The sequence below is a fragment of the Lycium barbarum genome, chromosome 4 (assembly GCF_019175385.1).
Source record: "Lycium barbarum isolate Lr01 chromosome 4, ASM1917538v2, whole genome shotgun sequence".
NCBI lineage: Eukaryota > Viridiplantae > Streptophyta > Magnoliopsida > Solanales > Solanaceae > Lycium > Lycium barbarum.
In genome coordinates, this window is record NC_083340.1 from 117,123,515 (window position 1) to 117,146,109 (window position 22,595).

At 34.6% G+C, this 22,595-nt stretch overlaps 1 protein-coding gene across 21 annotated transcripts; it reads left to right on the top strand.

Annotated features, from left to right (window-relative positions):
* The first annotated feature begins 603 nt into the window (after positions 1-603).
* On the top strand, positions 604-19,641 carry LOC132636269 (uncharacterized). Of its 21 annotated transcripts, none has more exons than XR_009581144.1 (8): positions 604-732; positions 803-869; positions 1,481-1,542; positions 1,609-2,675; positions 2,768-2,882; positions 3,258-3,595; positions 3,736-3,832; positions 18,686-19,641. XR_009581144.1 is itself a non-coding variant. In XM_060353046.1 (6 exons), the coding sequence occupies exons 2-6, from the start codon at positions 839-841 to the stop codon at positions 18,695-18,697; spliced, it is 273 nt and encodes a 90-aa protein (XP_060209029.1). In that variant the 5' UTR covers positions 605-732; positions 803-838; the 3' UTR covers positions 18,698-19,640. The 21 variants fall into 21 exon arrangements, 2 of the variants coding, with proteins under 2 accessions (XP_060209029.1, XP_060209028.1); XR_009581148.1 differs by having other exon boundaries at positions 647-732; positions 813-869; positions 1,663-2,675; XR_009581139.1 differs by having other exon boundaries at positions 648-732; positions 813-869; positions 1,374-1,542; positions 1,663-2,675; positions 18,686-19,640.
* Positions 19,642-22,595: the final 2,954 nt, after the last annotated feature.

The following is a 22,595-nucleotide window of genomic DNA, read 5'->3' on the forward strand; positions in this document are numbered from 1 at the left end:
GCTAAACCGAGAATATTTACCAAAAATTAAAAAATAGTATTTCCTCGTTTAAATACAAAATCAATTTCTACTTTGTTTCGTTTTAAACATGTAAAATTAATTTAATAATTTGCATTAGAATTATCAAAATCAAAATTTGATAAAAAATAATAAGTATTTTACTCCTTTAAATTAATTGAATTAAAATTGAAAGTATCAACTGATGCTTAAATATTGCTATTGTTTTATCTCAAAGAGAGGAAAATAGTTTCCTTTTAAACAAGTCTTCTCTTTTAATAAATATTAATAAATTTTTGCCGATTTTGTATTCGTAGCAAACACTAATATAATAAAGTTTTAGATACGGAGCACAAATTACAATGTTATATTAATCGTGTTTTGAACGTAGTATATATATATATATATAATTATCACTATTTAAACACAACTACATACACATAGATACACTATAATCTAAAATGTTGGGCCCGTGCGCAGCACGGGCATAGGCCATCTAGTATTTATTATTTTACTACTATATAGAAGCATGGGTGGAGACGCAGGATCGTCGTCCATCCAAGGGAAAATCCGTCATTTAGCTCAAGGGCATTTCGATCATTTCACTTTAAATCTAGAAGACTCACTTTACCATAACAGTTGCCGACTTCCAAACAAACCCATCTCTCAATTTGCCCGCTTCCAGAAATTACTCGGAGTTTTTTTTCACCCCTTCAACTGGTTTTGCAAGTTCAGGTATATGTTCCTATTAAGTTTTTGTCCAAATCTTCTATTTCTTCTTCTGATCTTTTTTTACATTTTCAAGTTCTCTTCAGATTTCTCATTTTCTTGGTTGAATTTCATGGCTATTGAAGGAAAGATAAAACTTTTAGGTGAGACAGATTATTGTTGTAATAGTATTTGCTTTAGAATTCTTTTCGAATTTCACAAATGTTAGTTCAAATTATGTTAATACCCAATCTGATTGCTTTTTTTTTTTTGTTGTTGTTTCGGACGATGAAAAAAGTAACTTTTTGGTTCTCATCTCTTGTCTTTCGTCCATTTCCATCTTTGGACCTATTAGTGGAGGTATAATAATTTAGTGCTTGAACTAATTTTTGTGCAAGGTTGTATTTCACACATAGGATGGCATGTCTGCAACTCATTAGTAAATTAAAAGTTATCATCAGCTATAGGCCAGCACCTAATGTCAACTTTTAACCCAACAAAAAATATTTTTTCTCTGAAGTAGATAGTTGCTTGATTAGGGCTTTTTGCACTTTGTTAATTGTTACTCAGAGTGGTAAACTTGAGAACTTTTTGTAGTTTATTTCACTGTGCGGCATTTATGCATATTCCTAAATAGTAAGTCTATTACCGATTTCAATGTGTTTCAGGGCATAAGTATTCACAAGCTATTGCTCTGTACACACAAGTGATTAAGTTGAACAGTGAGAATGTGGTGTACTGGGCTAATTGTGTGTTTTCTCACATCAAATTGAAGGAATATTGCAGCGTAATAGAGGCGAAGCTAAAGCTATTGAAATTGTCCCCAGATATTCAAAGGTTTGTTTCAAATTGTCAAAATATTGGAAAAGAATTGTGCATTCTTTTTTATTGTTTTCGATGTAGGTTGATACGGGTGTTGTGTGCTTAATCTCTGATGGGTTGTGATCGGGGTTGCAGGGCTATTATAGGCGAGAGGCTGCATATTTGGCAATGGGAAGTTCAAAGATGCATTCAAGAATTTTCAATAGGTTGGTATTGTTTTTTGAACATCTTAAGTTGTATCAGCTGCATATTGCTGGTGATAATCAAATTGTTCTTATTTTTTATTTTAAAGCTTTACTACAAAATATATCTTGAGAAGAACATTGCTTATGTAACTAGCTACCACATTTAGAAGAGAAGATAATGTCATACCAGTGACATTGTTCATGCATTATGTTATTTGTGACCTTTAAGATTCCTTGTCAATTCTATGCTCCAGCAACTTCCATATGTACTAGATAAGTTATCTGGAAATACTAATAACATTTTGACATCAAATTTAAGTTCAATGACATTTAGTTGTAGCAGATTAAGGTAGAAGATGACCAATCCCACCCTTGAACATCTGAAGAATTTTTTAGGCAGAATTGGCATAATTATTATTCTTTTCTGTTTTCATTTGCAGAAAGAAGTCACATGGTTGATTCTGGTTAGTTGTCAGAGCAGGTCATATTTGTGGAACTTTTAGTTGCATTAGTTGCAAATCAGTAAACTTGAATGAAAAAACTTTTTTTTGTCCTTGACTCAACCTACAAGCCCCTAAGTCACATAGAATATTAAGAAAGTGAACTTGCATTTGTTTCTAATTTTTCTACTATTATAGAAACATGAGTTTCAGAGTAGATCGTTGTCGACATGCGTGCTTCATTAAGCAGAGGGCAATTTTGACATTTTACCTTCTAGGTGTTGTAGCATTAACATACGTGTTCAACCTACTCTCATTCCACGACACAACATCGCTCTAGAAACATCCTTCCTTTCATCTTTTTTTTACACTTGAAAAAACAATTTCTTAGTTTCATCCGAGCCTTTAAATAGAAATCATCAACTCTATTCAATTTCTACATGGGTGGGTTCTCTTCAAACTCAATTGTATAGTGTTGTAGTCGTGCTCTCTTTGACATACTCTGAGACTCTGGCTTTACAAGGTAATTGCATAGTTCGGTCTGTTCTTTTAGTTTTCTTTATATTTGTCACCTAATTGTGATTGTATCTTCTTGGTCTTGTAATTTTGATCTAGGGTTCTAAATTGGAGAAGTCAGTATGTTGTTACTAAGCAGAGAAGCCTAATTATCAGATTCCATGGATGTGAATATGCAAAAATATGTCTTAGAATTCTGATATTCCAACTTAAAGTATGTGAATCTTTCAATTTCTTTGCAAAATCTTTTTTTTATTCTTTAATTATGTGTCTACGATGCTCTTTTATTTCGCTTTTAGAGAGGTTTATTTTTGTTGGGTATATGATCTGAATTTTTGGGGTTAGATAGTATCAGCTTGGATTTCTTCCCTAAACACAATTATGGAATTTTCGCAATGATTTTAGAAATCGAAATTCTCGCCAGATTTTGTCCTTTTTTGTTAGTGTTCATGGAAACACTCATTTTTTTCTTAACCCTCTCGAATACAAGGATTTTCCTGGCACCATCGTTTCTTTCTCCCTATTACTTGCAAAGTTGATCCTCCTCTAATATTTGGGAAATCTAATTTTGTTGTGACGCTTTCAATAGGTAAATTAACATCGTCTTCATTGGACCAACCATATATTCACCCATGGACACGATGTTACAACTAATTGGATCTACAATTTAGCCGACGCTCATGTTTGTTCAGTTGATGCTAACATCCATCAGTTGGCGACCACTGATAACTTTTTATATTTTTCCATTTTAGTAATTACAGTAACAAATTTAGGTAGGTCTCTTCCATTGTTGGTTCTCACTGTGCTTTCATAATGTCTATCAGTTAATACAAAATCTGGCCCCTTGGGAACTTTGGCTTTGACGTCGACCATTTAAAAATATGGTGCTTGTGATATAGAGGCGCTGCCTGCAGCTGTTATAAGAAGGTGCAATTTCCCAAGCATGTCATCTCTTTAAACCATGAAATAGAACTCTACCCTGTATTCTAAAGCAGAGTTTAACCTTATTGTGTCATCGGATTATTGCGACCTCTCAATTAATGAACACGATATTGTCTGCCTTGAAGGGGAATGTCCAGAGGATGCATTGATGCATTTCGGGATGAAAATTGTGATGGAACATTGCCCTTTGCAGCAGACATCCTTCTCATATGGTCTAATCAGGTTAGTTGTTGAATTAAATTATGCTTTGAGCTCTTTGGAAATTACTTTATTAAATTTGTATATATAATTTAGAAGATATTCAAAGATAGGTTCAATCCACAAATTATTTAGTTTTCTATAAACGTATACTAAGCTACCTTGATTGCATGCAAGATGTTAATAGTCCAAAGAATAGCTCTTTGCTTAGCAAAATATCGGTGTATAAGTTTAAATCATATTAGATTAATGAATCCCTGATCATATAATGTGGAGAGAAATTTAGATAGGTAGATGAAAAGACTAAATAGAGATTTGAGGTGGCTTTCCATTAAAACCATAACAGACACGTAAATTTTATTTTAGCTGTTGTAGACACGTAAGCTATATCTAAGCATTGCAAAAGGTCAAACTTGCCATTGGATTTAACTTAAAAGCCAGGAAGCAGCCATGTCAAGAATGAGATGTTTGAGTGATTTTCAAGCGGTCAATGTGATTGTGAATGGAATATGGAAATTGAAGAATTAAGATAAAGGTATGATTGATCTCAAATCGGAAGGAGTAAGGTATATCTTCTGAAAGGAAAGGATTTGGATTCGAAGCAATGAGATTACTTGAGTCAGGTATAAATTATGCTGACGTTATCTTGCATCATTTGGAAGGATTGTAGTTATTAAGTATGCTTGAGCTCTTTATCTTTATATGTCATCTAAGCTTATTGTAGTTGTAGCCCCATTGCATTTGAATGCAATAGTTATATATTTGAATTCTTAAAACCAGATGAAGAAGGGGGTGTTTGTTATATCCTATTTTAACCGGAGTCAAAATAGTTTATAACATCCGGGTAATTCCGGGGTTATTTAAAGTTAGGAGTCGCCACCTAATTATTTATGGTGAATTAAGGCACCTAAAGTTAATTAAAGTAATTATCTAAAGTTGATTTTATTTTATAGTCTATGAAACCAAATGATTCTAGGTACGGGTTCAACTAACCTAGAGGGAAGGTATTAGGCATCCTCTAAATTCCATTAATAATGGTTAACCCGACCGGACTCAAATTTAATTAGACTAAGTGTAAGTATAATATTATAGAAAAGAAAATAGCTTTGTAAGTATTGCTAAAGTTATAGATAGATATATAAGAATGCTATTTAAAATAGAACTTGTAGGAAATAATAATATAATAAAAGAGTTTAGTTATACATAAAAGAGTTTAGTTATAAACTGAAAGAGCGCGGGATATGTAGCGTTTTAAACATAGTTGAAAATAACTCAAAAGGGGAGGCCTTGACTGATTTTGTTTTAAGAGTACGGACAAGATAGGATTTTTCTTTTCCTTTTTTATTATGTTTACTAACTACGCCTAGCTAAAAGATAAACGTGATTGATTCAAACTTGAAGAGTTGTTGATAAAGTATACTTGAGTTCGTACTTACGTCTTAGTGACATTTCAAAATTTTCTAAGATAATCAGAATAAAAACGTACCCTTAATTCAAAATAGATGTTCACGGCTTCACGTCCTTGAAGATCAATTGTGTAATAAAAGTGAATACTATAGATACTATAAACAATTTTAGAAATAAAAAAACGAGACCGGTAGAATTAACTAATAGTTTTCCCTTACGACGACTACCTGCTGTTTCCACAACTACCCATATTAATTCTCTATAATTTGTATGATCTAAGAGGCAAATATAAAGTGTTAATCATACAAAGTAAATCAAAACACACAACGAAAATAAGATAGAGAGGAAGGAGAGAAAATGGATCAGTCCATTCTTAGGACACTGTGGCAGTCTGTTTTGCTATTGGGCTTTGGCCCGGAAAGACCCTTTTTTAATTTCTCTGCTGCGGTCGGGCTGTACACGAAAGGAGGAGATCACGTTGGGCTTTTAGCCCAACATCGAATACGGAGGAAAACGAGTCCTTTGGAATCGTGCGCAATGGTCATGCACAAAAAATGAAAAGAAAAAGAATTAGTATGTGATCAGATACTTAGTAATGCAAAATTTCATAACTCAAAGAAGGAAACTTCAAATACCATCACCTAAAGGAAATGACATATCAAACCAGCAAATATGCAAAGGCAAAGTCATGGCAATGGTTCAAGATTCAGCAGACCGCATGTGTGTGTGTATTTCTAACTTAGTTAGATGAGTATTAGAGTGTGCGTAAGCCTAATGACATGTACAAGTAACAAAAGAAATGAATAAAGTAGACCCAATATAAATGGAGCAGTTTCAGTTTGGTCACAGACAGAAATGGCTTAAAATAATATGAAGCAAGATAGGATGCGGTCTAAGGAAATCAGATTTTGGATCTGAGGGCAGAGTGATGCAAGCAGTGCCAGATCGACATTTTGGTTCATAATAAACATTTCATTCGCAACTACAAAGAAGACGTAAATAGACATGATTCATGAGCATATTTTAGAGATATACAAGCTTTTATACTAAGTATACTATAGTGTCTATGCATAGGCCGAAAATGAAAATCACTTGTAAGGCGAAACTTATGCCTAGCTTAGATAGAATATATTAATATCCTATAGTAGCATACAGAAATCGACGAAAATATCCAATTTGCATTCAAGTCATACGAGTTTAGACTAAGCACATACACCATCAAGCAGATTCGGATAACATATAAGTAGGCAGAAAGTTGAGCAGTTTCTTTTATGAGAAACAAGAAGAGGAGAAGAACAGTTGGGGTACCACAAAGCAGTCAGCGCACATAAACATCAAGCCACGTGAGTTGAGTTAACATGAGTTTGATTGAAGAATACACTGATTTTAAATACAAAATCATCTTGACTGAAAATTAGCAGATAGCTAAACTAGTTCAACAGGCCTCATTAGTGCGAACATGCCAAATTAGAAACTAAACACGTTCGGCTTAATCATCCGGACATGAACTTATACGAACATTTAAATACTAACCAAACTGAAATTAAACTAAATTAGGATAAGACTTGAACATATAAATGCTATCAACTGTTAAACTACAACAACCCGAACCACATTAAGACATGAACACACAAACATTATTTAAAAGAAAAAAAAACGAAATTAAACTAATTCAAACATGAATGTGCATAATTTCGCTAAATTACTAAACCAAAATTCGACCCACTGAAACAAACATGTGCGAACATATAACTACTTCTTAATCTACTAAAACTGAAATTCAACGACTTAATGGAGGATTGTTTACCTTCCGCGGGTACAGTGAACTGGGGTCGTCGGGGTCTCGAATCTACACTTCCGTCGCGCACAGATTCGAACCTCGCACAAATGAGTTCGAAGATCTCTGTCGTGGCCAAAGTCCACCAAGACAGAATGAATATTTTTATAGTTTTAAAGTTTAGAATGGTAGTGAAAAATGAGAAATCACAAGATGCTTAGGGTTTCTCAGTGATTCAAACTGTTCCCAAAGAAACCCCCCCCCCCCCCCCCTCGGCTGAGGACACGAGATAACATTTATAGGTCACAAAAAAGGACTAGGGTTTCGGACATTTTGAATTTCAAATTCAAAAGAAACGAGAATGTCCAAAAGAGGTGTAACGGGTGGAGATTTTTTATTTTTATTTTTCTCTGTATCAAATCAGATTTCAACTACAGCTTGGCCTCTTGTGTTGACCGCAGCTACTAGCACTAAAAAGGGGTGGCAAATATCTGCCATGGCTAAAGGGGAGCTGTATTTTGCTAAAAATAGAGGAAGACGACGAGAAAAAGAGCAGAGGGAAAAAGAAAGAAGAGAGAAGGGGTCAGGAGCTGTGCGTATTGCACGAAAGTTGGGTGCCAGGATCTTCCATTGTTGAAAGGAACTGAACTTTTTGCTCAAAATGAAAGAGATGAGAGAGAGAAGGAGAGAGGCAGTAGATGCGGCGTTTTGTTCCCTTAAGTTTAGGGTTGAACAAAATGAAAGAGACGGGTCGGGTCGGGTCAATGACGGGTATGGCTGGACTTTTGGGTAAGGTGTTGGGCTGATTTGTTTTGGGCTGGTCGGGTGAGCTCATTTGAATGGATAATAGGCTTGTCACGACTGGGTAGTGAAATCGGTAATGGGTTTAAAATGTGGGCTGGTGGGGAATCCGAATTTGGCCCTTTTCCCTTTCAACTTAATTCCTTTTGGGCTTCTAATTTAACAACTAGTGCAATATATACTATGTGAAGACAATTAATAATTAGTATGTTGAAAGTAAAGGATTTAATAAAGTAAAATTAATTTAACGAGTACAAATCCTAAAATGAAACGATGACGAACCATTTAAGATTTGTGATAAAGTAATACTAGTAATGTTGATAGTAGAATAGTGAAAATGAAAGCAACGATGTTAATAGTAGTAAAAAAATAAAAAAATAGTAGTGAAAACAAAGTATTTAGCTCGTTAATAAATTTTAAAGCCCAAGGAAATAAATTGGAATAAAGGAGGGACAAAATTGGGTGTCAACAGATGCCCCTCTTCGACCGGAGACGATGTAAGAGTTATCGGGCGAAGAACTTGACGTAGTAGCCAATTTTGTTCTGACCAACGAATATGAACTTGGAAGAATAAGGGTTAGGAGAGTTGGTGGAAAATATCATAGGGCCGGAAGGATGATTGGAAAATATTATGGGATGGAAGGAATTATGGTCGAACTCGTTTCGAATTGCCGACATATCTCGAGTTTCGTGAGAATCAAGTTGTAGGTAATTCGAAAGAAGCGGATCGACACCTACACTACACTTTTTACCCCAGTGTTAAATTACAGTGAGACTGGGACATAGAAAAGGTTTATAGGATTGTGAAAGGAGTTGATTGAGTAGAGTTTTAGCGGTGGAGAGAAATTAACCTACTTATCATGTGTTTGTGGACGTAGGCGGAATTGAATTTGAGAGTAGATCTGTGACCCTTGCTTGTGAGTTTGATATTCCTCTTCGGCAATTTTGCCCCAGTTCACTGCGTAAGATAATGTTCCACGTTGTGCTGTGTCTCTATATGGAGGATTGTACTTTCTGTTAAAACTGAAATTCATGTCAGAATCATTAATAAAGTCCGGGGTAAAGTTGAAAATGTAAAACATATAAAGAGTGTAAAATGATAATAAATATGAATGTGGGAATGAAGGCGAAGTCGTGCGGCTTATAATGGGGCCGTGTGTCCAAATGTTGTCTTTGGTTGTCTTCAGGGACTTGAACGAATGTGTGACGTGTATGCTGAGGATGTAATAATATCTCCAGTTGTATTTGGAGGTTTTAATGATAGTAATAAGATCTCCGGCTGTCTTCCGGGACTTGATGATAAATGATGTTTGTGGAATTCAAGGTAAAGTCGTTAAAATAGGTAAAGTAGATGGTAAAGTAAAGTAATAAAGTAGAGAGTAAAGTAAAAGTGTAGACGTTTGGCTTATGCAGATGAGGTCGTGTAGCCATGTGATGTCTCCGGTTGTCTTCGGGGACTCGATGATATCTGCGAAATTAAGGTAAAGTTATTACAGTGAATGATAAGGTAATTGATGAAGTAGAAAGTGAAATAAGAGTGCAGCCGTCTGGCTTATGAAAATGAGGCTGTATAGCCATATGATATCTTCGGTTGTCTTTGGAGATTTGATGAAAATTCCCGTAAAGTCCGGGGTAAAGTCGTTAAAGTAGGTAAAGAGTGATGTCTCCGGTTGTCTTCGGAGGCTTTGATGCAGATTCCCGTAAAGTCCGGGGTAAAGTCGTAAAATGGATGATGTCTCTGGTTGTCTTCGGAGGCTTTGATGCAAATTCCCGTAAAGTCCGGGGTAAAGTCGTAAAGTGGATGATGTCTCCGGTTGTCTTCGGAGGCTTAATGATAATTCCTGTAAATTTCAGGGTAAAGTCGTTAAAGTTGGTAAAGTGAATGATAAAGTAGAGAGTAAAGTCATAGTGTAGCCGTCTGGCTTATGCATATGAGGTTGTATAGCCGAATGATGCCCCCGGTTGTCTTCGGAGACTTGATGATAATCCCTGTAAAGTTCAGGATAAAGTCGTTAAAGTTGGTAAAGTAAATGATAAAGTAATTGGTAAAGTAAAGTGATGGTGTAGCCGTTTGGCTAATGCGGAAGAGGCTGAATAGCCAAATGATGCCTCCGGTTGTCTTCGGAGACTTAATGTTGATTCCTGTAAAGTTCAGGGTAAAGTGGTTAAAGTAGGTAAAGTGAATGATAAAATAATTGATAAAGTATGGAGTAAAGTGATAGCATAGCCGTTTGGCTGATGATGTTGACGGTATCGTGACAGGCCAAACTAATGACACGTAATCTTGATTTAATTTGTCTTCAATCTCGACAACCTACAAAACAGGTATATTTGTTAATAAAGTCATAAAGTTATTGTGATAAAAAATAAAATTAAAGATAAAGTTGGAAATAAAGCCGTTTGATTTTTAGGCGAGGCCATAATGAGCCAAATGATGCTTTTTTGGCCATGATTGACGGACTTGACTGTTGATCTCGCGGTTTTGGGTTCCTGCACTCAAAGAAAAATTCTTAGTTTGGGAGGGGGAAGTTGATTCGTGTTGACTCAAAGCTTGACGTTGTTGGCGCTCCATTTGTCTTGTTTGTTTGGACCTTGCGATCTCCGTTCAAACCTCGGTAGATGAACAGTAGTGAAAATGATTGAAAGAAAGTGCTTCATTTGAAGAGTATATATGTAAGTATATATATAAGGAAAGATATATACGTAAGTATATATATGTAAGAAAAGATATATATGTAAACATATGTATGTAAGTTGTAAAATATTTCTGCCAACTTCAGATTGTGACACTTCTGAAACAATTGAAACGTCGTTTGTCTATAATACTTCCTGTCCTTAATCCTGTCGATGTCTAACTCTTCTCTTGTCTAGTTTTCAATATATGCCCCAGTTTTGACTTCGAAGGGTATACTAAACCTATGTTGTAGTGTGACCGAACCTTATATAGGTTGCCTACGTATCCCGCCAAAGGAATCAGGTCAGAATGTAGTTCGTACTTGTATTAAAGGAAAGGTTGCCAACTAGGCTGTCTAACCTAATGTCATCCTTTGATTTTTTCCTTGACTTGATAGCTTTCATGCTTGTGTCATTATCTATTGGCGATTTCAATTTCTTCCAAGTGGACTCTGTCTTATCCTCTAATTTCTTTATTATTCTCTCGAGGTGTACTTGGTTCATTCGTTCATTTTATGTCACAATCATAGAGTTGGCAGATTTGACAAATAAAGTAGAAAATAACAATAATAGATGATTAAGGAAAATCAGAAATGCATTCATAGTTTTTGCAATTTAAGCTTCCAAAAAAATGAGGCAAAGCAACAAAATTTTGGGGCACGATTTAAGCCTCAATTTTAAGATCGTGTTGTCACAAAAATTTTACTACATGTTCATCTACCAAGACTCCCGGCGAACCAGGGACGGAGTAAAAGTCCAATTATTTAAAGTCTCTCCTGGTTCGGCACCCCAGATGGTCGGTGTCTCGGTGTTGCGAGTAATCTTCATTGTTGCTTGTCTTTGGACTGTTTCCACGAGAGCGATAAAGGTTGATGGCATGATGGCTTTCACATCTCCATCTTTCTCAACAGTGATCATGTTCACGTTGGCATTTTCATGAGTAGGTAAAGGGTTGTTGTCCACATTGGGCCGAGCTCCAGTAAGTTGGATTGCTCCTTCCTTGATAAGGGCTTCGATTTTGTTTTTGAGCCCGTAGCAATCCTCAGTGTCATGCCCAACAACTCCAGAATGGTATGCACAACGTTTGGAGCCATCAAACCATCTTGGAATAGGATCGGGAATTTTCCCTTCAATCGGATGTATCACGCCTGCAGCTTTCAATCTTTCGAACAATTGAGCCAAGGGTTCAGCGAACTGAGTGTAATTACGGGTGTTTTTGATGTCAGGGTTTGGACGGGTCTTGGGTGTAGTATGTGGTCGATTTTGGTAAGTGGGAGCTTGAATGGATTGGTATGGACGTGGGTTTTGATGGTGAGCTGCTCGAGGTTGGTAGTAATTTGCTTGGGTATTGTAGACAGGGTAAGGAGATAGTGGAGTTTGGTAGGGTTCGGTGTATTGGTAAGGGTACAAAGGTTGTTGTGGATGGTTAAAGTGTGTAATGGCATGGCTTGGCTTGGCTTGGCTTGTGTCCTTGGACATTCATGACTGCAGCGACATCCTCTTTTTTCTTTTTAACCCCGCTGATAGAACCAGATTGAATAGCTTTATTTACAGCTTGCAAAGCCGTAAGATCCTGAATTTTCCCTGATTTGATTCCTTCTTCCAGGGTTTCTCCCATTCTGACAACTTCTGTGAATTTCTGCCCCATCATGCCTATCATTTTCTCATAAAATATGCCAGCTTGGCATTCAATAAAGGTGGCAGTCATTTCTCTATCATTCATCGGGGGTTGAACCCTGGCTGCTTCTGACCTCCAACGCAGTGCATATTCACGAAACGACTCAGTTGACTTCTTAGTTAACTTAGTCATGTAGACTCTGTATGGTGTGATGTCGGTGTTGAAACTAAATCGGTCCATAAAGTCTTGGGCCATATTACTCCAACCACGCCATTTGCGAATGTCGTGTTGGGTATACCAGGTAAGAGTCTCACCAGATAAGCTTCTGATGAATAGCTTCATCCTTATGTTCTGATCTCTACCTACTCCAACCAGCTTGTCACAGTAAGCCCTTAAGTTTGTATGGGGATCGCCGGTTCCATTGATAGTATCAAATTTCGGCGGTTTGTAGCCTGCGGGTAAGTCAACGTCAGGCTGAACACACAGATCCTCATATTCTACACTCTTGCTTCCTCTGGCAACTTGAAGGTTTCTCATTCCCTATTTGAGGCTGTGGATCTCTTTTAGCAATATGTTATCTGCCCCTGCTTTTGCATCATTTTCTATTTTCTCGTATTGATCTACCTCGGGTTGGAACCTGACCGTTACTGGGTTGGTGAAGGCTTGTGTCTCCGCTGCATATACCGGAGGAACATATTGCGCATTAGGAGTGACAAAATGTGCCCCTTGTATATGCTGGGTTGGATAAGTTTGGACGGTGGGAGTGTTTTGGATTGGAGGTGGCGTGTTATAAGTGGTATTTATAGGTAGTTGGTTTGGTGGGTTTAGAGGAGTGATTGTAGGTGGTGGATTAGTGTTGATGGGTAAAGGAATGTAAGGAGTATGAACTTGTGATTGATTTGGTGGGTTGACGGGTGGTGGATTTGGAGTAGCATAGGTAGTGTAGGTGGGTGGTTGACTTTGTGGAGGGGTATAGACGGATGATGAATTTGGTGGATTTGCGAGGGTGATTTGAGGAAAGTTGTTGTTGGTGGGTGCATTATTTCGTGGAGGAAAATGTTCAGGGACTGGAGATTCAAGTGATGGAAAATGAGGTGGGTTCGGTGCGACAGTTCTGGGTTCAGGAGGTGGACTTTGGAGTGTAACGGACAGATTGGTCAGGTCCCTAACCTGATTTAGTTCTCCATGTAAGTCCTCGATCTCTTGAGTTAGACGGGCGATATGTTCATCATGTTGCATAGTAGTTCTATGTTCGGAAGTCTCGGGGGGATCACTAGAGATTACGATGTTTTCCAAACCAGTGGAAATAGGTGCGGCTGGATCAGACATAATGATTTCCTTTCCTTGAACATCCCAACTACGTCAAGGTAATGATGCCGTCTTTGACCTTGTGAGGTAAGGATGGTTGGCCAGCTCGAGTGTCAACACGAATCAACTCTTTTGGGAATGAAAGAGAAAGGAAACATAAAAAATGCAAATGATATTAGTTTCATTAGCACATCTAGGCAAAGCCATGATCACGTAAAGCCATGTAGCAAATAAATCATCAAGTAAAGTCAAACAAGTTGTCAAATGAATATATCAAATAATAACGCATCCTAATATGCATGTGACCTCTTTGTGCCAGAGGTAGGCCTATCGTTTGTTTGAAGGGTAAAGTGTGCCATAATACGTCATCCCGTTGCTTTTGGCTAATTAAACAAGTTCTAATTCCCGAAATAAAGTACAAAAGTAATGTAATTTTATTACATACCAAACGAATACAATGTAAAGTATTTCCTAATCTAAGTAAAGTAAATACAATTTCCTATGTCTAAATGTACAACTCCATTTTGTGGTGTCCTTGGTCTTCGTCGATTGTGTATCACGGACGTACTCCAATGTATATTCATACCTGTCACAGAAACGTTAGTCATTCCCTCCTCCCTAAAGTTTAATTAGTTAAGGCAAATAGTCCATATTTAGGCACAGTTATCCTTCAAACATGCACATAAAGTATGATTAGTGTCACTCGGGGTCGTGAACCCACTTGGACGTTTGGGTAAAGTCATCTAATGAGTTTAATATACCAAGGGTATTAAACCTCCTAGGTCATGAAATGTATGCTCCTAATAAAGGGTGTTGGTTTAGCTCTATCCTAGGTTGACTAAGACCGGGTTTACTAGACGCAAGGTTCTCCTAAGTGGACAACTTGGGAGTGGAAAGTCTGTGGCTGTCGACTGCACCGCCGATCGACTAAATCCACAAGATCAATCCAACTAAAGGGTGATTTAGTAGTGCACGGCCGCGAACCGCGAAACCGCTTTAAATGTGTGAATTTGTGTGAATTTTCCAAGAGTGGAGGAAAATGATACGGAATGACAGTTTATCAAAGCAGTAACACGTAAACAGTTTATATCAAACGTACAATTAATAGCATGTAAAAACAGTTAATAACAAATAAAGTAATTAAAACAAGCACACAAAGCCTAATTAAAACTAAATCCGTTATGGTTAGAACCTAAGTAGTCCCCAACGGAGTTGCCAAGCTGTTATACCCTATTTTAACTGGAGTCAAAATAGTTTATAACATCCGGGTAATTCCGGGATTATTTAAAGTTAGGAGTCGCCACCTAATTATTTATGGTGAATTAGAGCACCTAAAGTTAATTAAAGTAATTATCTAAAGTTGATTTTATTTTAAAGTCTACGAAACCAAATGATTCTAGGTACGGGTTCAACTAACCTAGAGGAAAGGTATTAGGCATCCTCTAAATTTCATTAATAATGGTTAATCCGACCGGACTCAAATTTAATTAGGCTAAGTGTAAGTATAATATTATAGAAAAGAAAATAGCTTTGTAAGTATTGCTAAAGGTTATAGATAGATATATAAGAATGCTATTTAAAATAGGACTTGTAGGAAATAATGATATAATAAAAGAGTTTAGTTATACATAAAAGAGTTTAGTTATAAACTGAAAGAGCGCGGTATATGTAGCGTTTTAAACATAGTTGAAAATAACTCAAAAGGGGAGGCCTTGACTGATTTTGTTTTAAGAGTACGGACAAGATAGGATTTTTCTTTTCCTTTTTTATTATGTTTACTAACTACGCCTAGCTAAAAGATATACGTGATTGATTCAAACTTGAAGAGTTGTTGATAAAGTATACTTGAGTTCATACTTACGTCTTAGTGACATTTCAAAATTTTCTAAGATAATAAGAATAAAAACGTACCCTTAATTCAAAATAGATGTTCACGGCTTCACGTCCTTGAAGATCAATTGTGTAATAAAAGTGAATACTATAGGTACTATAAACAATTTTAGAAATAAAAAAATGAGACCGGTAGAATTAACTAATAGTTTTCCCTTACGACGACTACCTGCTGTTTCCACAACTACCCATATTAATTCTCTATAATTCGTATGAGCTAACAGGCAAAAGTAAAGTGTTAATCATACAAAGTAAATCAAAACACACAACGAAAATAAGATAGAGAGGAAGGAGAGCAAATGAATCAGTCCATTCTTAGGACCACTGTGGCAGGCTGTTTTGCTATTGGGCTTTGGCCCGGAAAGTCCCTTTTTTAATTTCTCTACTGCGGGCGGGCTGTACACGAGAGGAGGAGATCACGTTGGGCTTTTAGGCCAACATCGAATACGGAGGAAAACGAGTCCTTAGGACTTGTGCGCGATGGTCATGTACAAAAAATGAAAAGAAAAAAGAATAAGTATGTGATCAGATACTTAGTAATGCAAAATTTCATAACTCAAAGAAGGAAACTTCAAATACCATCACCTAAAGGAAATGACATATCAAACCAGCAAATATGCAAAGGCAAAGTCATGGCAATGGTTCAAGATTCAACAGACCGCATGTGTGTGTATTTCTAACTTAGTTAGATGGGTATTAGAGTGTGTGTAAGCCTAATGACATGTACAAGTAACAAAAGAAATGAATAAAGTAGACCCAAAATAAATGGAGCAGTTTCAGTTTGGTCACGGACAGAAATGACTTAAAACAATATGAAGCAAGATAGGATGCGGTCTAAGGAAATCAGATTTCGGAACTGAGGGCAGAGTGATGCAAGCAGTGCCAGATCGACATTTTGGTTCATAATAAACATTTCATTCGCAACTACAAAGAAGACGTAAATAGACATGATTCATGAGCGCATTTTAGAGATATACAAGCTTTTATACTAAGTATACTATAGTGTCTATGCATAGGCCGAAAATGAAAATCACTTGTAAGGCGAAACTTATGCCTAGCTTAGACAGAATATATTAATATCCTATAGTAGCATACAGAAATCGACGAAAATATCCAATTTGCATTCAAGCCATACGAGTTTAGACTAAGCACATACAACATCAAGCAGATTCGGATAACATATAAGTAGGCAGAAAGTTGAGCAGTTTCTTTTCAGAGAAACAAGAAGAGGAGAAGAACAGTTGGGGTACCACAAAGCAGTCAGCGCACATAAACATCAAGCCACGTGAGTTGAGTTAACATGAGTTTGATTGAAGAATACACTGATTTTAAATACAAAATCATCTTGACTGAAAATTAGCAAATAGCTAAACTAGTTCAACAGGCCTCATTAGTGCGAACATGCCAAATTAGAAACTAAACACCTTCGACTTAATCATCCGGACGTGAACTTATACGAACATTTAAATACTAACCAAACTGAAATTAAACTAAATTAGGATAAGACTTGAACATATAAATGCTATCAACGGTTAAACTGCAACAACCCGAACCACATTAAGACATGAACACACAAACATTATTTTAAAAAAAAAATCGAAATTAAACTAATTCAAACATGAATGTGCATAATTCCGCTAAATTACTAAACCGAAATTCGACCCACTGAAACAAACATGTGCGAACATATAACTACTTCTTAATCTACTAAAACTGAAATTCAACGACTTAAAGGAGGATTGTTTACCTTCCGCGGGTACAGTGAACTGGGGTCGTCGGGGTCTCGAATCTACGCTTCCGTCGCGCACAGATTCGAACCTAGCACAAATGAGTTCGAAGATCTCTGTCATGGCCAAAGTCCACCAAGACAGAATGAATATTTTTACAGTTTTAAAGTTTAGAATGGTAGTGAAAAATGAGAAATCACAAGATGCTTAGGGTTTCTCAGTGATTCAAACTGTTCCCAAAGAACCCCCCCCCCCCCCCCCTCGGCTGAGGACACGAGATAACATTTATAGGTCACAAAAAAGGACTAGGGTTTCGGACATTTTGAATTTCAAATTCAAAAGAAACGAGAATGTCCAAAAGAGGTGTAACGGGTGGAGATTTTTTATTTTTATTTTTCTCTGTATCAAATCAGATTTCAACTACAGCTTGGCCTCTTGTGTTGACCGCAGCTACTAGCACTAAAAAGGGGTGGCAAATATCTGCCATGGCTAAAGGGGAGTTGTATTTTGCTAAAAATAGAGGAAGACGACGAGAAAAAGAGCAGAGGGAAAAAGAAAGAAGAGAGAAGGGGTCAGGAGCTGTGCGTATTGCACGAAAGTGGGGTGGCAGGATCTGCCATTGTTGAAAGGAACTGAACTTTTTGCTCACTATGAAAGAGATGAGAGAGAGAAGGAGAGAGGGAGCAGATGCGGCGTTTTGTTCCCATAATTTTAGGGTTGAACAAAATGAAAGAGACGGGTCGGGTCGGGTCGGGTCGGGTCGATGACGGGTATGGGCAGGACTGTTGGGTAAGGTGTTGGCCTGATTTGTTTTGGGCTGGTCTGGTGAGCTCATTTGAATGGATAATGGGCTTGTCACGACTGGGTAGTGAAATAGGTAATGGGTTTAAAATGTGGGCCGGTGGGGAATCCGAATTTGGCCCTTTTCTCTTTCAACTTAATTCCTTTTGCGCTTCTAATTTAACAACTAGTGCAATATATACTATGTGAAGACAATTAATAATTAGTATGTAGAAAGTAAAGGATTTAATAAAGTAAAATTAATTTAACGAGTACAAATCCTAAAATGAAACGATGACGAACCGTTTAAGATTTGTGATAAAGTAATACTAGTGATGTTGATAGTAGAATAGTGAAAATGAAAGCAACGATGTTAATAGTAGTAAAAAAAATAAAAAATAGTAGTGAAAACATAGTATTTAGCTCGTTAATAAATTTAAAAGCCCAAGGAAATAAATTGGAATAAAAGAGGGACAAAATTGGGTGTCAATAGTGTTCTTTTTTTTTTTTTTTTTTTTTTGTTGTTGAAATACATGGGTATTCTCTTCTTTTTTATTTGTTGCACATCATATTTTCTGTCAGCCATGAATTAGTATATCTTCTAAAGGGAATTATACTATATTTCCATCGCTTTTTTATCACCTCTTTTACTTCAATGAAGCGACTTTAACTTGACTAGCATTTTTTTTTGTTGCGGAGCCTCCCAAATAATGTTGAAAAGAAGGAAATGGATTTTTAGCAAACTAAAAGGTGCATATTCATGTTGCACTCTTGCAGGCACTATTAATTATAATATATTTTTTCAGCTTGAGCTTTGTGTTATTATTTCACTTTACGTATCTGGGTGCATATTAACTAACATATCACATTCTAAGAAATTATTTTGCTCTCTTCAGGATAGCCTCTGAAGACCAGATGTGTAGATAAAGCCAAAGAAACACTAATTGGTTACCTTCCTTCTGCATCAGAGAGAAGCTTTGAGGAATACTATATGTATACATATGCTCCCGATGGCAGAATATATAACACTAAATTAAAGACATACTGATGGGCAGAGAAGGACTGAGGACCAAAGTCTATTACTACTGGGAGGAGGTCACATATGTTAAATGTATCAGCAAAAGTAATGTACATCTGAGGATAGTTGTGCTTTTTCCTGGATATCTTTTTTGATGTCAACGTTCAATGTGTTTGAATGCAGTGTAAAAATTGATCTCTCTTTGGCACAGTAGTACATATTTTGGTGTTTCAAAAATCACAGCTATTTTCTTATGTAATTTATTGATGTCTATGACAATTTTATTTGGTAAAACTAAAATGTAACAATATATTTCAGAAACCCATGCTTTGTCGTCCATTGTCCATACACCCATGCTTCGTCGTCCGTCGTCCATACACCCATGCTTCATCGTCCGTCGTCCATAAAAATTAAAAAAAGTGGGCCCCATACTAAACACCAAGCAATATAAAAAAAAAATAAAAAAATAAAGTGGAACCCACCATCTCCAAACTCACGAAAAAGAAGTGGACCCCAAATTAACAAAATCAAGCAATGTATATAAAAAAAAGTGAACCCCATATTTAAAAAAATAAACAATGTAAAAAAAAAAGTGCATCCCATATTAAAAAATCAAACAATATTCATGTAATTTCTAAAGTATCCCATTAAGTCAATAATGATGGATTCATTGTCACATGCATATCAACCCATTAGTGGGAGCAAATGAAATTATTGTACAGCAAAAAACATGGATCTCATATTATTGCTTTTCTTCAAAAGGTTAAGTAGTCAAACCATATAATTTTCTTTCTTTTTTTATATTAGCCTGAGATCTAATCTAAATATTGAACTGTTGTATTTGCTATTCCGCCATATCATTTATTTGTTATGTTTACTAAAATAAATATACTTAAAATATTTATATGTTAAAATAAGATAGAATTTAATTATAGAACTTAATTACTTTCTCATTTTTATACTTACTCTAATAAATATGAAAAGAGATTAATGCCGAAAAAATAAAAATCAAATGGAGATCAAATAATGAATAAGGTAAATTAGTCAAATGATAATTCTAATTGACGTTTCCTTAAAAAATCATGCAAGAGACAAAAAAAATTAAAAAATAGTATTTCTTTGTTTAAATAGAAAATCAATTTCCACTTTGTTTCGTTTTAAACATGTAAAATTAATTTAATAACTTGAATTATAATTATCCAAATCAAAATTTGATAAAAAATAATAAGTATTTTACACCTTTAAATTAATCGAATTAAAATTGAAAGTATCAACTAATGTTTAAATATTGCTATTGTTTTATCTCAAAGAGAGGAAAATAGTTTCCTTTTAAACAAGTCTTCTCTTTTAAAAAATATTAATAAATTTTTGCCAACTTTGTATTCGTAGCAAACACTAATATAATAAAGTTTTAAATACGGAGCACAAACTACAATGTTATATTAATCGTGTTTTGAACATAGTATCCCATATTGATAAAATCAAGCAATATATATATATATATAAAAAAGTGAATCCCATATTAAAAAAACAAACAATGTCAAAAAAAAAAGTGCAGACTTTGTATTCGTAGCAAACACTAATATAATAAAGTTTCAGATAAGGAGCACAAATTACAATGTTATATCAATCATTTTTTAACATAGTATATATATATATATATATATATATATATATATGCATAAAAATAGTGCAAACTAATAATGTATCAAGCAATATATAAAAAATAAAAAATAAAAAAGTGAACCCCATATTAAAAAAAAATATAATGTTAAAAAAAAAGTGTTGGCTTTGTATTCGTAGCAAACATTAATATAATAAAGTTTTAGATACGGAGCAAAAACTACAATATTATATTAATCTTGTTTTGAACATAGTATATGTATATATATTATATGCATAAAAATAGTACAAACTAATAATGTCCAAAAAAAAGTGTGGGCCCCATAATTCTAATATATATATATATATATATATATATATATATATATATATATATATATATATATATCCGTTCCAATTTAATTAAAAAAAAAATTGTGGGCCCCATATATATTAAACAACAACTAATATTAAAAACAAATAGTGCAAATTAATCATGTCAAAAAAAAAGTGCACCCATATTAAAAAATCAAACAATATTCATGTAATTTCCAAAGTATCTCATTAAGTCAATAATGATGGATTCATTGTCACGTGCGTATTCATAACAAACACTAATATAATAAAGTTTTAAATACGGAGCACAAACTACAATGTTATATTAATCGTGTTTTGAACATAGTATCCCATATTGACAAAATCAAGCAATATAAAAAAAAAAAAAAAGTGAATCCCATATTAAAAAAACAAACAATGTAAAAAAAAGTGCAAAAAAAAATTGTGGGCCCCATAATTCTAATATATATATATATATATATATATATATATATATATATATATATATTAAGTCAATAATGATGGATTCATTGTCACGTGCGTATTCATAACAAACACTAATATAATAAAGTTTTAAATACGGAGCACAAACTACAATGTTATATTAATCGTGTTTTGAACATAGTATCCCATATTGACAAAATCAAGCAATATATATAAAAAAAAAAAAGTGAATCCCATATTAAAAAAACAAACAATGTAAAAAAATGTGCAAAAAAAAAATTGTGGGCCCCATAATTCTAATATATATATATATATATATATATATATGCATAAAAATAGTACAAATTAATAATATCCAAAAAAAAAGTGCGCTCCATATTAAAAAATCAAACAATATTCATGTAATTTCCAAAGTATCTCATTAAGTCAATAATGATGGATTCATTGCCACGTGCGTATCAATCCATTAGTCAGAGCAAATGAAATTGCTTTTCTTCAAAAAGTTAAGTAGTCAAACCATACAGTTTTCTTTCTTTTTTTATATTAGCCTGAGATCTAATCTAGATATTAAACTGTTGTATTTGCTATTCCGCCATGTCATTTATTTGTTATGTTCACTAAAATAAATATACTTAAAATATTTATATTTTAAAATAAGATAGAATTTAATTACTTCTTTATTTTTATTCTTACTCAAATAAATGTGAAAAGAGATTAATGTCGTAAAAAAAATATACCAAATGGAGATCAAATAATGAATAAGGTAAATTAGTAAAATTACAATTCTAATCGACGTTTTCTTAAAAAACCATGCAAAAGACAACATGACAAGTAAAATGAGCTAAACCGAGAATATTTACCAAAAATTAAAAAAATAGTATTTCTTCGTTTAAATAGAAAATCAATTTCTACTTTGTTTCGTCTTAAACATGTAAAATTAATTTAATAATTTGAATTAGAATTATCCAAATCAAAATTTGGTAAAAAGGAAAATAATTTTCTTTTAAACAAGTCTTCTCTTTTAAAAAATATTAATAAATTTGCCGATTTTGTATTCGTAGCAAACATTAATATAATAAAATTTTAGATACGGAGCACAAACTACAATGTTATATTAATCGTGTTTTGAATATCATATATACTCTATACATATATATATATATATATATATATATATATATATATATATATATATATATATAATCACTATTCAAAGATAACTACATACACATAAATGCACTATAATCTAAAGTGTTGGGCCCTTGTACAACAGCTCTCTAGTTATATCAGAATATAGTTGAAATGACCTTTGTATTCTGTTTTGTCGTACTCCTTTAATCTAATAAAAAATCTACATTGCTTTGAGCTAGGATCACTGATATTTTCTCAAAATGAAAATTACAACT